General features: G+C 37.3%; 1 protein-coding gene across 5 annotated transcripts in view; it reads right to left on the bottom strand.

Moving 5' to 3' along the window:
* JAKMIP1 (janus kinase and microtubule interacting protein 1) overlaps window positions 1–13,038 on the bottom strand; it is a 144,986-nt gene that overhangs the window by 64,421 nt on the left and 67,527 nt on the right. For all 5 annotated transcript variants that reach the window (XM_066185437.1, XM_066185436.1, XM_066185439.1 and 2 more), the window contains exon 4: window positions 5,264–5,758. In XM_066185437.1, coding sequence (XP_066041534.1) covers window positions 5,264–5,758 — 495 coding nt within the window. The remainder of the gene's footprint in view (window positions 1–5,263; window positions 5,759–13,038) is intronic.

Below are 13,038 nucleotides of genomic sequence, written 5' to 3'. Positions count from 1 at the left end.
GTTGGAGAAATGCGCCAAGAAACCCTCATAAAGTTTGCCTAAGAAAGATAGAGTGTCCTGCCCCTGGGAGAACTCAAGTGCTTGCAACAATTGGATGCCAATTGAAGTTGGCAATTCTGCAATGGGAATAAAGAAAAGAGGAAAAATAGAAAGACCAAAGGAAAGATTTGCATCTTGTAGGGCAAGTTGGACATGGGTCACTGGTGAGAGCTTTCAATGACTGCAGTTAACTTGATACTACGCCAAATCAGGAGGGATGTACCAAAAGAGATTTAGCTTTTATTAAGCATATGGCAAACAACACCAGGAGCACCACAGCCACTTCTGGGCTCCCCAGCACAAAAAAGAAACTGGCCTAAGTGCCAGATAACTGGAGGAAGGCCAGTAAGACCACTATGGACCTGCAGCATCCAGCAGTGAAGGCATGCTGAAGGTGCGAGGCTTGCCCAGCCAGCCAGAGGAAGCAGGCAGGATGCGTTACAATAGGAGAAGTACATGTTCCTCCAAGATACACAGCAAAAGGACAACAGTGACAATCAAAAGGAGACGAAGAAATATCACAGTGACTGGGCTTAGGGCAGGCTGCCGCTGTTGAACTCCCATCTTGGGAGGTATTCAAACTGGACTGGAGAAGGCCCAAAGCAACCCGATCCAACCTTCAAAGGACGCTTCATGCAGGACACTGGACCAGCTGACCTTTAGAGGGCCCTCATCATCTAAATTTTTCCATGACTGTATTATACTCCCAATGCTAAAGCATACTAAAGACAAAGATACCTTAGTAGTACTAGTGTAATCCATACTAAAGACAGATAGACAGACAACCTTATTAAGAGCAGTGCAAGGTCAGAAAACATGAATTTGTGAAGGATGTGAGCTAAAATTTTGGGCTTTCCTCAACTGGAGCAACCTAATGCTTAATTCTGCAAAAAAATTTTCAGAAGCCCTCACTTAAATTGCGAGATGCTGTGTTAAACACAAAACTGAAATATCAGTGTTTAAAAAAATCAATATAAATGATACATGAGCTTATTCCATAACAAGGTTTTTCTCTTGAAGAGAAGTTGCAGTGAAACTGCCTGGATTTCTAACTTTAAAAACTGCTTAATCTATTAGTTTGAATAATATTCTTTCATGTCCTCCATTATATTTGTTTGGGAAACACCAGACAGCGTTTCACACTGGAAGGAGTTCTTATTTTTGCAGCAATGTAATTCAGACAAAGAAGATTAAGGACACTTAAATAGTGCATCTGTCTCCATAAATCACTGCTGATCAGGAACTTCTGAAAATCACCCTTTAAAAACAATTTCTTTTACTTTGATGCTCTTAGCAGCAAAACAATGTTTTGCCTTGCAAGTATGAATCTGCAGTACTGTCACACTGCTCTTTAGACAATTTTTATAAGGCTACTTGAAAATATAATTGAAACATGCAAATTTATTTCATTTGGTGTACTGTGTGCCCTCTTAAACAGGAACATTATTGTGCATCTAGTATAATCAGTGGAATCTTAACGATTTTGTGGTTAAGAAAATTTGGTCTATTTTATACTGAAGTCTTTCAGTTAATTTCAATCCAAGCTGTTAAAAAATATTTAGGAAGACCATATGTGTAAAGATTTTAACAGGGTAGAATGGTATTTAACTGTAAAATAAGTAAAAGGCTTGCTGTTAAAGACATTTCCAATAAAAGAAACAGTGTTTACTAAAACATACATCACAAAATGAGGGTGCAAGTGTCATTTGTTCGTTCCAAAGTTTAAATATTAAATTAAGTGTTCACAAAAAACCATTCAGGTTTTTTCTTACTCAACCAATACTAAAAATCAGTACATCAATGATGTCATAATTCAATATCCTTTTCATGACTGGACTTTTGCATATATTTTCCAAGGCAAGCACTGCAAAGTGTCCATTAATCTTGCCACTACAAGAACAGTACCTAGAGAAATGCGCCTTGCAATGTAAGTGTCAGCTTATAAACGGTGCCCAAGTGGCCCCAGAATCAAAGTAACCTCTATCCAATATGCCATAGTCAATAGCCATGGCTTCCTTCCCACCTGTGCTGGTAACAGAGTAAGGCTGGTCTGTTTCCAAGATCGCCAACAGTGTGAGCAGGCTATTTCAGGATTGTCAGGCAAAAGAGAGCAACTTTACTTACCTCTGAAAGCTAACTTCAAACCTGATTTTCAAACCAAGTAAGTCACTTCAATGGTAAGTTCAATCAAGGCCTAAGAAAAAATTGGCTGGACTTGCTATTTTGTGTACTTAAGTACAGTTTATTCTGTGGAACAATACAACTCTTCAGACTCAACTACTCAGAAAATATGGGCTGAACAAAATAAGTAATAGCTGTTCTTGCTTTCTTATCTTCTCCAAGGTGCCCCTTTTATTTTCAAGACATCTGTTTCATTTGTACCTCCAGTTTGTAACTAGCTATTTTCACTTCTGGTTTCATAGCTGCAAGCACACTGTGCTGGTGCATATATACAAAAAGGACGTATTTTCTTGGAGGGTGGGGGAATAAAATCCACAGCAATTAGCATTCCTTAAATGAATGAAAACATTTATATCATTATTACATTTCCAATTACAGGAACTGAAAAATTCCAATACAATTTCATATTGCACATAGAAAAAGTGTGGGGGTTTTTTGCCAAATAGATATATTATTTTCTCATATTAAGCACTAGGACCTTAGACATTCAGTCTTGTTTCTGTTGAGGTTTGTTGGGTATTTTTCATGCTTCCATTCAAAACTATGAAAACAATCCCCAAATTGATTAATCATATTTTTTAAAAAATAGGGTCAATATAATTGTATCCATGTACACATAGACAATGTATTTTGCTGCTTTCCTTTCTCATAACTTATTTTTTAGTAACAGCCAAGAATTATAAGATTTTAGTCAGACTAGTCATAGGTGTTAATGGCAAAATACAGATTTTGTTTTTCTAGCTGCAATATCAGTAAGAAAAACATTCACAAAAGTAGTCTGTGATCTGAAAGGCAAAATAAATCAGCCAAGTCTGACAAGACAATCAGACTGCATCCTGAATTACTCTATCTGAATTTGAATTACAGTATGGCCAGCCCATTTAGGTCATTAATCCCAAAGATGCTGGGTTTTTAAGAGTGCCACAAAACACTGCACACATACAAAAGAGCAAATTAACTGAACCTCAGTTACAGAAATGTGATAATATTATTAATAGTGCCTTTCACATCCTTAAAATCTCATCTCACACAATGGTAGAAACCAAACAAGAACACCAAATCCAGAGCAGATAGGGTTAATCTGAAATTGAAGGCGAGCATCCCTTGAACTAATAAATTAAATGGAGGGAAGAGGAGAGAGGGAAATATCCCAATGATCAGATTCTATAATCCCTCGTGCCCTCTAAAAGGAAAAGAGAATCTATCTAGGAACCATGCAGCATTTTTTACCTCATCGCAGATTTAAAGACTGCCCTATGCAGTAACAACTACCTAAATTCCCAAGAATTCCTAGAAGAAAGTCTTCTCTCAAAAAACCCCACAAACCACTGAATTTAAGGAAAAATTTGAAATTCATAATATGAAAGGAATAGAGGCACTAGAAGGCAGCACCAGACTCTTGGAGGAAGATAAAAACAATTCCTGAGAAAGCCCATGAGACCAGTGGCAGGCTTCCTCTAGTGCTGGGAAAAGGAAACAAGAGTTACCTACACACTCGTCCAATATATTCACTTTTTAAGATGTACTGAGTAACAGAGGTCCAGCAAGGCTACAATTAAAATTTTGAATGACTTCACCGGATTATTTTTTGTGCCAGACAGAAAACAGAGTGCCTTTCTCCATTGCTTTTGTACAACGTCAGGCTGAAGACCTCTACTCTTGAGAGTGAATAGTTAAGTGTTTCCTTTGAAGCCCTTCTTGGAAGAGGTTAAATTCATATAGAAAATGTCCTCCAGAAAAACATATGCCAGAATGTATCAACCTTCTCTCTTCTTTAATACTTTTTATAATTCTTTGTACTTCATTGCCATGATTTTAGAATTTTACATTTCTAATACAGAACAAAATATGAAAGAGACTATGTTTGCAGAAACTCCACATTGTCAGTCTTTGCAGTGGTCTTAATTTATAAACAAAATGATACCCCTGAGACTTGATCAACATCCAGTTAATTTAAAGCATAAATATTTACTGCATTAAAAGCCTTCACTGTCTCAGACAGAAAATCAGCAGCATTAAACAGATATTACAGTTTGTAGCTTGTCATCATTGTAATTTTTCCTACGGAATATAAGAAATAAGAGGTCATTTCTGTGCAAATTCAAACCAGCAAGATATTTTCCTAAAGAAAACTGATGTTTCATACTATTAAAAGTCTTTACTACTTGACATAACATAAATATTATGCTCATTACATTTTTGATTTTATTTGCATAGCTATTATACTGCTAGTTTGTGCAGATAAACAATTAGATATATACACATATATAGAAAATATCACATTACCAAACAGAAGTGTGGTACTACCTGATGATGATCTCTCTAAATGTATTACTGTGTACAGCCCATCTTAGATTCTTTACATTTTACAAAGCTGAATAATTTGGGGCACCCACTGTCAGGAAATATCGCCTGGATTTTGATTTTATACAAACAGCATAGTCTGCCATCTGTGCTGAAGTCCTAGGGTTTATGAAGCGTGAAAAAAGCCTGCTGTCCTAGGCCCTAACTTTGCTGCTGCTATAGAAAAAACACAGAAATTTTGAAAGGGCAACAATGCTTAAAATTGAATGACCTGGATAAAGATGCAGAAGAAGCAAAGAGACTGTCTTGTTTCAGCACAACTGGTTCCTCCAATTTAAATATATCTCTACATGAATTTAATGTTGCCATCTCACAAGGCATTCTTGCACTGTCCAATGAACAATCCCTGACTTGTTTTGGTCACCAGGAGTATAGTTGTGCAACTAGGAAGGGGAAAGTCAGTTTCTTTGGTCTGTTGAGAAAATTCATTCTGAAAAGTCTTGGTTGATTTGTCTTCTGTATGGTGGGACATAAAGCTTTGGACTGTGTTGGACTGGCTATGAAGCCAAGGTTCACCTTTGCTGTAAGGAGAAAGTAGTGGAAATAGTGACTCGTTGTAGCAACCAGCACTGATGGAAGACACCACTGCCAAAGGCTCCTTTGATATTTATGGGCACATACAGCAATATACCAACACCTGCTATAAACCGAAATAAGCAGCATTACTTAATGAACTTACCAGCCTGCGGATCTCCCTCTCACATTCCCGCTTTATTCTATTGATCTCATCCTGGTGGGACTGATAAGCCGTGCGCAGGTCCGCAGCCTTCATTTTATCTGCCTGCATAATGTTGTTCAGGGCTTCTTCAAGCTGCTTTTTGCCAGATTTCAGCTCCAAGATCTCTTGTTGCAGCTTCATCCGTTCCCCGTCAAAGGCCTTGCGAGCCTCCTCCTTTGCCTCGCTCAGCAGCGCCGTCTTCACTTTGTCAGCTGCCCCGTCCCGCAGGACATTGACTGTTGACTGCAAACGCTGAATTTCACCATCTTTGATTTTCACCATTCTTGCCACCTCCTGCTCATGCTGCCGGATCAGTAGCTCTCTGACACTCTGAAGTTCCTTCATTTTCTCCTCATGGAGCTTGGCTTTCAGTTCAGAGACATAGGCAGTGTGCTTATGCTGCTCCTGCTCCCTTTCTTGCTTAACCTCTTGGATTTTTTCTCTCAGTTTACCCACCTGGAACAAAATATAAAATGTTGATTAACAAGCACCACTCCACTTTAAAAAGTCACCAAGGAAGCTGCTGCTACGCTGTTCTTAAAAACCCATCCTGAATAATCAAAAGCAAAGACTGCACACCTCTCCAGTAAATAAGCAGAGGAGCAGGGCTGGAAAAAGGCCATGTGTATGTTAAGGAATCTACTATAGGGATGTGCAACCGGCAGTGAGTTCTCACAGATTTAGGGAATAAAATAAAACTGAGCAACATACAATCTAGCTACTTCCCTATTTCCTGTACCAACCACACCAGGCTATTCTCACCCATAATTCCTCTACCACACTCTACAAGCAGATGGAAAATTAATCAAACAGGGAAAAGACTTTGTGTTTATTCTGGAAATACTTTTATTTTAATTTTTGTAATTTCTTAGCTATTTTAATGGGAAGGTCCTTATTAGATAAGCCAAAATAATTGACCTTTGAAAAATCAAGTATACTCAATGGACCTCAGATCTCATCCCAAAACTGAGACTATTCATGTCCCCAGACATTTCAGAAAATATAGGCCAGTGAGTCTAAGGGTTGGGGAGGGAGTGGTGGAAAAATGTTATAGACTATTATAGCAATATCCACTGTGATGAAACCTCATTTTAAAATGATGCTCAGCAGTCTGCATGAAAAGCAATGCTTTTTCCATGTGGGATTAGATGTTAATTTAGAGTAAAGGGGGGAAAAAAGAGAAAGGCACACTCGTCTATTGCAGTACACCAGAAAGGCTATAATGTATTTCATCATTCATAGTTTCATAACATCTTTCTACTATCCCTATTACAGAGACTGACAAAACCTCTATCAGAGGCAGAGGTTTCAAACTTTGAGTGACAATAGAAACATACATAGCAAATAGTGCTTCATGGTAAAAGGAGGCTGCCAAGCAGCAAAATGTTAAGTCACTGTCACATCTGCTTCTATCTGTGCTACACAAAGCTGTGATCCGTAGTCATGTGATGCATTTAATTTACACTAAATTAAACCAGAATTGCAACTTGGTCAGATAGGTGTCCAGTCAGGATCAACCCAACACAACTTGACCTGAAGTCTTCAGACAGCTGGGACAGCAGACTTTTTCTGTGCAAAAGATGTTACAATCCTCTTATTTTGAGCAGTAACTTTGAGAATTAACCAACTCAAACCTACCCTTGATTTAAAGAGAGGAAGAGACTGGAGCAGGAAAGGGAGGAAAAGTATCTGCATTTTTATGAAATTTACCTAGATGCACTGTTGACTAAACACCACCCATGAGAGTACTATAATTACAGCTGTTAAAAAGGTAATAGCTCTGAATCAGACACTGTCACACGCAGATTTTATAGATATTGTCCCTCTATTCCAGGGTGATTCTGAGAACATATCTTTATTAAGAAAGACAGAGGTTGGGTTTTTTCCCCCAAATGGTAAATCTGGCTATTCGAAATTATCTGCAGGATATATCCATGTGTTATTTCTTTCGGTGGGATGACATTTATTTCCAAGCCTAGAATGGATAGTACTGATTTTCAGTGCTTGCATTAGGGTACCCAATTCCATAGGAGAGTCCACAGCAGAGAGCTTGGAATAGATGATCTTTAAAGGTCCCTTCCAAGCGAAACCATTCCATTATGCTGTGTCACTTACTCCACCTATCTACTATCAGAAGTAAACAGACTAGTTTATAGACAAATTTGCAAACGAAACAACACTCGTTATTTACTTATTGACTTACTGATGAACCAAGAGAATTGAAATGAAACTGAGCAATGAAACCTACTAATGACAACACAGGGAAATAAACTGCATAATGGCACATATAAACAGATAACATACCTCCAGAAATACAGTGATTTTAAATTAGTCATATTGTACATAGAGCATACAACTGAAAGGCAGTTTTCAATGCAACGCATTCATGAGTCTAACTTCTTAAAAGAACTTTTAATAAACGAAAAATAGATTTTGACATTTTGGAGGAGTGCTGAGTCACACAAATTAGCACACTTGCTCAATTTTTTTCATAACTGAGTACTATCATATATCACTACTAATTTTACCTAAAAGTTCAGTAAGAGGAATTTAAACAAGTAGAATTAGAATCCTTAAAAAAACCCTGAGTTCTTACACAGCATCTTAAATGCTTATTACACCTCATGATCCAGAAAAAAAAATGCATTCCAATTCTCAAGGTCCTTAAAAAGTCTTTTCTTATTACTGCTTTTTGTCAGAGAAGATGGAAAGTTAGATCTGTCTGTTAGATCTTCTCTGAAAGCCATAATCTGTCTTTCCTGCACCCCTCAGTCCCCCTCTCCTGCACACTGCAGTTCTGTACTCACCCAGCTTCCAGAGCAACTGACTGAATGAAAATAGTAGCGTGGCATTTTCCCATTTGCCTGAGTTGCAATTTCCAAATGAACCTAAATTTTAAAGCAATTTCTCTTTTCTAATTTATGGCATTCTTTTTGTATTTTTTTAATATGAAGAAAGCTATTCTAACCAAGGGATGAAGCCAATGGGGAAACAAAGTCAGGCATGATATCAGGCCTCCAATAAACCAGTTTTTGTCTACCTTTCTAAATTAAAACTTTAATAGTTGGCACACATTGATAAAATGTTGTCATAGCAGAACTTATCGTGTTAAAAAAAAATAATGCTAAGCATCATTGCTTCTTTCCTTTCTTATGTCTAAAAAGTGCCTGAAAGCAGGATTTTCTTTAAAACTACATAATTATATTTTCCTTGGATATTTGCATCTGGTGCTGTTTTCTATGACAAGTTGTTTTGCACACTTGAGACAGAAAAAAAATAGTTCAGTTTTATGATCAGAGACATTGGAATAATTTTAAAACTATGCTTTTCTAAAAGATAATAACCTATTAATCATATGTGTTTCCAAGTGCTACCATAGCACTGCCCCAGTAAAAATATTGTAATGAGAACTTGCTCAGGACTACCTCATTTTTTCTCTTGGATTTAATTGCGGGTATTTTAAATTTGTAGCACAGTAGTCAATCACAGGAGGGATACTCTCCACACTGCTTTTTGCCAGGAACTGCAAACTTGAATGTAAAAGAAGAGAAGGTAATCAGGAATAGTCAGCATGATTCCCCAAGGGGAAATCATGCTTGACCAGTCTGATAGTCTACAATGGCATGGCCGGATGGGTCAATGAGGGGGGAGCAGTGAACATTGTCTACCTTGACTTCAGCAAGGCTTTTGACACTGTCTTCCATAACATCCTTGTAGGTAAGCTCTGGAAATGGGGCTTAGAGGAATAGACAGTGGATCAAGATAGATCAAGAACTGGTTGAATGGCAGAGCTCAGAGCATCATTATCAGTGGAGCAGAATCCAGCCAGTGGCTGGGGAGCACCAGGGATCAATACTGGGTCCAGTCTTACTCAACATTTTTATCAATGACCTTGGCCCTGGTGAGGTGCATCTGGAGTATAGTGTTCAGTTCTGTGCTCCAAAGTTCAAGAAAGACAAGGATGGGGTTCAGTTGGGGGCCACAAAGATGAGAAGGAGTCTGGAGCATCTCTTCTATGAGGAGAGACTGTGGGAGCTGGGACTGTTTAGTCTAGAGAAGAGAAGACTGAGATGAGACCTTGACAACACATATAAATATCTTGAAGAGTGTCAAGAGGGCGGTGCCAGACTCTTTTTGGTGGTGCCCAATAACAGAATAAGGAGCAATGGCCATAAACTAAAACACATGAAGTTTCACCAAGCCACTCTATCACTCACTCTTCTTCCCAATGGTGAGGTATGCAGTGACAATTGAGATGAAACATTTCATTTATCCTAATTCCTAGATGTTGTGACCTCAAGCCTATAAATGTACAGTCACAAGTAGAATATGGATATTTAAAAGCAGTAACTGAACTTGGTGAAGATGGAGTGACAATCAACATCATAACACCTTGCTATCAAGAACAAAGTATCACTCGAAATACTGAAAGACTACCTTCTAGCTTTTCCTGCCTATCTCAGTGGGAATAGGTATTTTGGAATACTTGTTCCTAAATATTCATGGATCTCAGCACAGGCATTAATAAAACCACTGAGCTGACTGCCAAGACCATGCTCAGTCACTGCAGCTCCTTGTGCTCATAGCACTGAACTTCAAGGTTCAGTCAGCTTGAGTTCCATCCTCATTTGTATTAAAATAAGTATAATTTTTGTGCTTTGGTCAACTCCTTTCGTTGACGTCTTCCCAATGTTTGGATGTCTTCCAACAAAGCTTTTTCACTAGTAGAGCACGAGTATGTGAGCCCCTGTTCAGTTCATGCATTTCCTTCTCCAGGCTTTCCATAGATGGCAGCAAACTTACAGCCCAGGAGGACATCTTATATCATACAGGGTCCCCAAAGGTATCAAGCAGGTGCTCCCATTGTTTTGAGAACTAAGTACATGGGAACTAAGACAGGGACACAACTTCTGCTTCACACCTTAGGCTGCATAAATGAACCCAGCTACTCATGGGACCAATGGCCAAAACACCACCAGCAAGATCAACAGAGATGCACATCCGAAAACATGCAAACATATCAATTTTGGATCAGGTATTGCATAAGCACGCAGTAAACAACTTTACTGAAGAAATTTCTTTACATGGAGCAACAACCAATGAAACAAAATGAACTAGGAAAATAAGTACAAAGTTTTGAATGTCTCTTGGGTAAAATTTTATTTCAGAGAAAGCAGTATTTTTCAGGCAAAAGTATGTTATTGCTTATTTCCATCTGTGATGTCTCTCATCAATTAGAAGATTCCCTCTCAGATAAATCATTAATATAGGCATATACGTGAGGGAAAAAATAGTTTAGGAAAATCAAATTGAATAAATTGGCCCCATAAGAATTTGTTACCTTTCCTAATACAGTTTATATCCCATGGGTCACCAAGCTGTCTGTTTAGCAGCTTCAATACTTTCTTACCTCTACACCAGTAAATATATCAGCTCTATTTAGAATTCTCTAGGTACAGTGTTTTTACTTTTCTGATACCAAGAAATGATTTCTCTTGATTTTGTTACTATTTTTGAAGTACAGTCTAAACAGGAAAAATCTCTATGGCTTTGATTTACTCATCTTGTCAGTCAAGGCATCCTGTAACTACTGCACAGAGTGAGAGTAGGCAGGGTAATAAACTACATGTTCAATTCCAGTTAAATGATTTAGAGCAAGCAGCACAGCAAAGATGAGGGAAAGAGGTTGAAGATCTCTTCCCCTAGCTGCATCCTCACAAAAATGCACTCCAACACAGAATTTACTTCAGACTGCAACATACACTTAGTAGGATTTTAGAGGACTCTGGCTGTAATTTCCTCTTTCCTCTTTCACAGATTCCATATGCGAGTTCACCCATTTCTCTGCACGCATATGTGCACAATAAACAGATCTGTCTCCCTTAACAACCTCAATACACTAGCAAATACTAAATTTTTAAGCTGAAGAAAGGTGAACAAGTAACCAAGCTGAAACAAATCTTCCTAGACTGTTGTAAGACTAGTTACTGAAAATGTTCCTGCAGCAGTCATGGTCTTGTACTTACACCTCATTCTTAGTTGAATCAAGAGTTAAACTTGATGCTCCTACAGGTAAAGCCTGGACGTGTATCAGGGCTAAACTCCTTCTTGTGTTCATACTTATTTTTTTTAAATCAGAGTTATTTAAAGACTCAAAATTAATTTATTCTTCTGTCCAAGGTATACGATAACTTTATAATTAAGTGCTTTTTTAATGGAATTTAAAAAGTCATAATAAAATTCACATCCATATTTCTACATATAAAGTTATACAGAACAAAATAGGAAATAACTAAAAACTTACTAGTGTAAATGTAATCTGTCAACTCATAAGCCTCCAAACAGAAACACTGAGACACTAAAAATGACAGTGAAATATTGCAACTTATTGACCTGTAAATTATGATGGGTATTAGCCACTACTAAATTTCATGGTATGTTGTTTTAAAAAGCTCAAGTAGTTTGGGCTGTTTGTTTTAAAATTTGTTGCGATTATATCAATCAACAGCAAGAGAAGTTGGATGAGGAACCCAATAGCAAAACCCCTGATTTATCTGTTCATTTATCAATACCCCTGAACCGTGAAAGATTTGACTTTTTTCTTTAGTCTATGAAGAAGAAAAATTTCCAAGACAACACAAGCTTAGTTGGCAGATATTTTCTAAACCTATTGCATGAATCAAACATGAATTAAGGCTTTACGGTTTTTTTTTCCTCTGTAAGAAAAAAGTTTTGAAGATTACATTTGTGATGGTTTTTGGGTTTACTTTGTAAATTAAAATGGAAAAAATAAGACCTTTCAAAGCTGAGTATCACACAAGGATGTTAATGAAACTAGAATGTACAGAAATGTTGTTTTTCAGGTGTTTCACATTTTACAAATGATGGAAAGAAAAAAGGCTAGAACAAAAATACTTTATATAAAGAGAACACATTTTTAGTGTATACTTTTTCCACTTGGTAAGTCTTTGAGACTCTGCAACTACAGTATCCCCAGTCAAATACTGATAAATCCACCTGCACATGGATTAATCTCTGGAACTGCCTTGTGCAAAGTCAAATGCGCTAACTGATTTTAATAAATAACAGAATAGAAATAACCTCACTGGTTCGTCCGTATTTTAAATAACCTACAGAAATACATAAAAGTAACTGCTAATCTTCATAAATATGAATGTATTTGATGAATTAATATTTTCTCCTATGTGTCCTCTTGATTACCCAAAGACCTGTTGAACATTTGCTACATAGACAAAAATTGATGGATCTGTTTCTTTAGCAATCAGATGCAAAATTGAATAGCTCAGAACAATGCCACGCATAACTTCAGCAAATCAAATCAGGACTCCTACACAGACAGTTTCCAGTTAATTGATATTCTTCATAAGCATTTAAAGTGGCATGCTTTGAATAAGGTGCTAATGTTTGATTTTGAAGACAATTCTTTTTACAGCATACAGCTTTCAGTAAGATCAAATACAAAACTCCTTTGTCCGTAAGCTAATGCCATTTGTAGTGCTGTGATTGCAAATTTCATTGACTGGGTGTTTGGGGATATTTAGTCTTTTTGCACAGTATTTAAAAGAATTGGTACCAATTTTAGTTTATCAGTTGCTCTTCTGATTTACCTTCTCTGTCCTGTTTTTCTTTTACAACTAACACAGTTTAGTATCAAACTCTGCTGGTTTCTAAAAGTGCTACTGTTAAAAGAATAATCACAAAATAGAGACAGGCAA

This window comes from Chamaea fasciata, unplaced genomic scaffold (assembly GCF_029207755.1).
Source record: "Chamaea fasciata isolate MVZ Bird 193981 ecotype frontalis unplaced genomic scaffold, bChaFas1.0.hap1 SCAF_6, whole genome shotgun sequence".
Classification (NCBI taxonomy): Eukaryota; Metazoa; Chordata; class Aves; order Passeriformes; family Sylviidae; genus Chamaea; species Chamaea fasciata.
The sequence above is the reverse complement of the archived record's forward strand: the minus strand, read 5'-3'. Positions and strand labels throughout refer to the sequence as shown.